Consider the following 3,776-nt stretch of genomic DNA (forward strand, 5'->3'; position numbering starts at 1 on the left):
TATTAGGGCAAAGAAGTAATCTTAATATTAGTTTCAAATATGAATCAATAACAACTAACTACCTGTGATTTGTTGTAAAAATATTATAGACGTAATATCTCTTTAAAATAATTGGCGAAAGTTAACGAGAAAAAGGCCACGGGCAGCATAGCAGGGAGTCCAACATTTCTGCAAAAAAAATTAATGACTCCTTTCGGGCTGTCTCGCACCAAGCCAAAGTTCTATTCGCCCAAATTACTGCTTTCTCAATTTGCAAATGTGATTCATACAAAAGGAATCACATTGCATATAATTTCAAACATCGTCCAAGTATTTGTAAGTGTGAAACCAGAAACATGCATTGCACCATTTGGGTGACAGTAGAGTACTTTTTGCTAACCGATAATTTACGATTTACAAAAGTTAATAATACCAATGCCATACATTCCCTTGGCATGCTGCTAGGTTAAAGCAATAGAGACCTTCCCATCGAATATTGATTTTTTATGCGAAAACGCGCTTGCAGCTTTGGGTATTTTAATGGAGAGTGCCTCTAATTTTTTTCGCATCTTTCATTGTGAAATTAATCACTATTCCCATTTTCCATGACAATGGTGACGTTCCCGAGAGGAGGGTCCCTGAAACTTCTTCATGCATTTTTTTTTTTTTTTTTTTATGACGCTTTTGGTGCACTTGAGACCAGCCCTTGGATTCATTTCAGGGGTTGGAGTTGCAGATGCTAACAACACCAGGTGTCTAGAAGGGGAAGACAAGCACTCCTTGAGTTCAAAAAAGACCTCGTTGATGATTATGGCAGCCTCTCTTCCCGGCGGAGTGAAGATGAATATAAGAATTGCTGCAACTGGGAAGGAGTTCACTGCAGCAACCAAACTGGTCATGTACTTGAGCTAAAGCTTTATCATCATGGTTTTCAAGGTATAATTAGTCCGTCACTACTTAAGTTGCCTTATTTGACTTCTCTGGATCTCAGTTTCAATATCCATCTTAATCAAAGCCATTTCCCAGAGTTTATCAGTTCTCTCAGTAACTTAAAACACCTCGATCTTTCTGTAACCAATCTCAATGGGACAATTCCACATCATCTTGGAAACCTTTCACACTTGCAGTACCTCAATCTCGGAGGGAATGATTTGACAGTTGATAATCTCGAATGGTTATCTCATCTATCATCAATAGAAGACCTTAACCTAACTACAACAAATCTCAGTGTTGCCAACGATTGGTTGGAAGTTGTTAGTCGTCTCCCTAATTTAACATCCTTGAAATTGAGGTCATGTAATCTTCCTCAATTGAGTCTTTCATCTTTTCCCCATTTCAATTATTCAAAATCTTTTACTTCTCTTGAAAGCCTGGATCTTTCTATGAATCAAATTGAAGGTGGCATTCCAAAATTTTTGGGGGATATATGTACCTTACGTACATTGGATTTGCGGGACAACAATCTTAATGGACAACTTATTGAGTTTATCAATAACTTGTCTGGATGTGCAAAAGACTCATTAGAAGTTTTGGATTTATCAATGAATCAAATTACAGGATTGTTGCCTAATTTTACAATATTTTCCTCTTTAAAAGAAGTAAATCTTTTTTACAACTATATAAATGGGACTCTGTCCAAAAGCATTGGAAACCTATATAAGCTTGAGGTTTTGGATTTTTCTTCAAATTTTTTGCAAGGTGTGATTTCTGAAACTCATTTCTTAAATCTCTCCAAATTAAGGATTTTAGACTTATCCAATAATTTCCTTGCTTTGGAATTCAACTTCGATTGGGTTCCCCCTTTCCACTTGGATGAAATACACCTGAGTTTTTGCAAGTTAGGGCTAAGATTTCCAAATTGGATCCAAACTCAAAGGTTTGTTTCTATCCTTGATCTCTCCGATGCTAATATTTCAGATAACATTCCGACAATATGGTTTATAAACCTGCCAACTACATTAAGAGTTTTAAATCTTTCTTGCAACCAAATACATGGTAGGTTACCAAATGTGTCAATAATGTCTCCGCATGGTCTTACTATTGATATGAGTGCTAACTGTATAGGGGTCCATTGCCACTTTTTCCAACAAATCTCACGTTCTTAAATCTCTCTAAAAATCGGTTTTCAGTGTCCATTTTATCTCTTTGTCAAATCAATAGTCCGTTGTTGACATACCTAGACCTATCCGATAATACATTCTCTGGACATTTCCTAATTGTTTAATGCATTGGCATGAGCTAGTTGTTTTGAATTTGGCTGGCAACAATTTCTACGGGGAAGTTCCAAGCTCTTTGGGCTGGTTGTCTAAGCTCAAAACATTGAAGTTGTCTAATAATAATTTCTCTGGGGACTTACTGTCATCCCTGAAAAATTGCAGTTACTTGATAGTTATAGACTTGGGTCGCAATAGATTCTCCGGAAAAGTACCAATATGGATTGGGGAAGGCCTACCAATGTTGATTGTTCTGAGCCTACATTCCAATAAGTTTGATGGAAACATACCATTGAATTTATGTTGGTTGAAAAAATTACAATTGTTGGACCTCTCTCAAAATGATATATCTGAAACTATTCCAAGCTGCCTCAATAATTTAACTGCCATGGCTCAAAAATGGGACTCTTCCGATTATATCAATACAAGTCTTTGTACTTTTTCATATTATGAAAATTACACATCTCAAGTACAATATGTTGATAGCGTCATTGCTGTATTGAAAGGAAGAGAGGATGAGTACGGTAAAAATCTTGGTCTATTAATAATGATTAACCTTTCAGGCAACAAACTGACTGGGAAACTTCTAATTGAGATCTCAAGCCTTTTGGAGTTGGTTACATTGAATGTATCCAGAAACAACTTGATTGGAGAGATCCCACATTTGATCGGTCAGTGGAAGAAACTAGAAACACTTGATTTGTCAAGGAATTAGTTTTCAGGCGAAATCCCATCCAGCATGTCAGAGATAAGCTTTTTGAACCACCCAGACCTATCGTACAACCATTTGTCTGGGAAAATTCCTTTAAGCACTCAACTACAAAGCTTTAATGCATCTTCTTTTGCTGGAAACCCGGCACTTTGTGGGCTTCCACTTTCACAAAAGTGCTGGCTAGGTGAACAAACACCAAACCAAAGTGAAGCTATTGAGGAATATGGAGATGAGTTTTGGAAATGGTTTTATGGCACAACAGGATTTGGATTTGTGGTAGGATTTTTGGGTGTTTGCGGTTCTTTGTTGCTAAAGGATTCATGGAGACATGCCTATTTCTTGTTATTCGAGAAAATGAAGGATTGGCTGTGTGTAAGAATGGCAGTAAACATGGCAAGATTGCGGAGGAAGTTTCAGAGGCCTCGATGACCACTTTCTCTATAGGGCTTAGCATGGTATGCCGTGTTTCAATTTTAGTGGGTTTTTATATTTATATTTATTTTTTAAGATAAAATATTATTTTTGGTTTCCAAATTTTAATCAAAGTTTGTTTTTAATTTTTAGATTTTAAGAAGTTTGTTTTTCATATTTAAAATAGTAAAAAACTCGTTTTTTATCTCTAAATTATTGAAAATGTTTTGCTTTCTATTCTTACACTTTAAAAAAAAAAAAAAGTTAATTTTTTCATTTCTAAACTATTGAAATTTTTTTTTCCTTATTTTTGTCTCTAAAATTGTTAAAAAAAAAAAAAACCTTTTACAAATTTTGAGGATTTTTTTTTTTGGGGTAAAAGTAGGGATCAAAATAATATTTTACCATTTAAATTTTTTTTTAAATAATTTATTGATTATGCCACTCATTCCAAAGATTCA

At 35.1% G+C, this 3,776-nt stretch overlaps 1 protein-coding gene across 1 annotated transcript; it reads left to right on the forward strand.

The window, feature by feature from the left end:
• Positions 1 to 2,931: 2,931 nt before the first annotated feature.
• On the forward strand, positions 2,932 to 3,333 carry LOC115961225 (receptor-like protein EIX2). Its single transcript, XM_031080239.1, has one exon. The coding sequence runs from the start codon at positions 2,932 to 2,934 to the stop codon at positions 3,331 to 3,333; it is 402 nt and encodes a 133-aa protein (XP_030936099.1).
• Positions 3,334 to 3,776: the final 443 nt, after the last annotated feature.

The sequence above is a fragment of the Quercus lobata genome, chromosome 9 (assembly GCF_001633185.2).
Source record: "Quercus lobata isolate SW786 chromosome 9, ValleyOak3.0 Primary Assembly, whole genome shotgun sequence".
Classification (NCBI taxonomy): domain Eukaryota; kingdom Viridiplantae; phylum Streptophyta; class Magnoliopsida; order Fagales; family Fagaceae; genus Quercus; species Quercus lobata.

What these genes read in the sequence shown, in the direction of transcription:
- LOC115961225 (XM_031080239.1), top strand. Translation starts at nt 2,932, where the DNA reads ATGTCAGAGATAAGCTTTTTGAACCACCCAGACCTATCGTACAACCAT.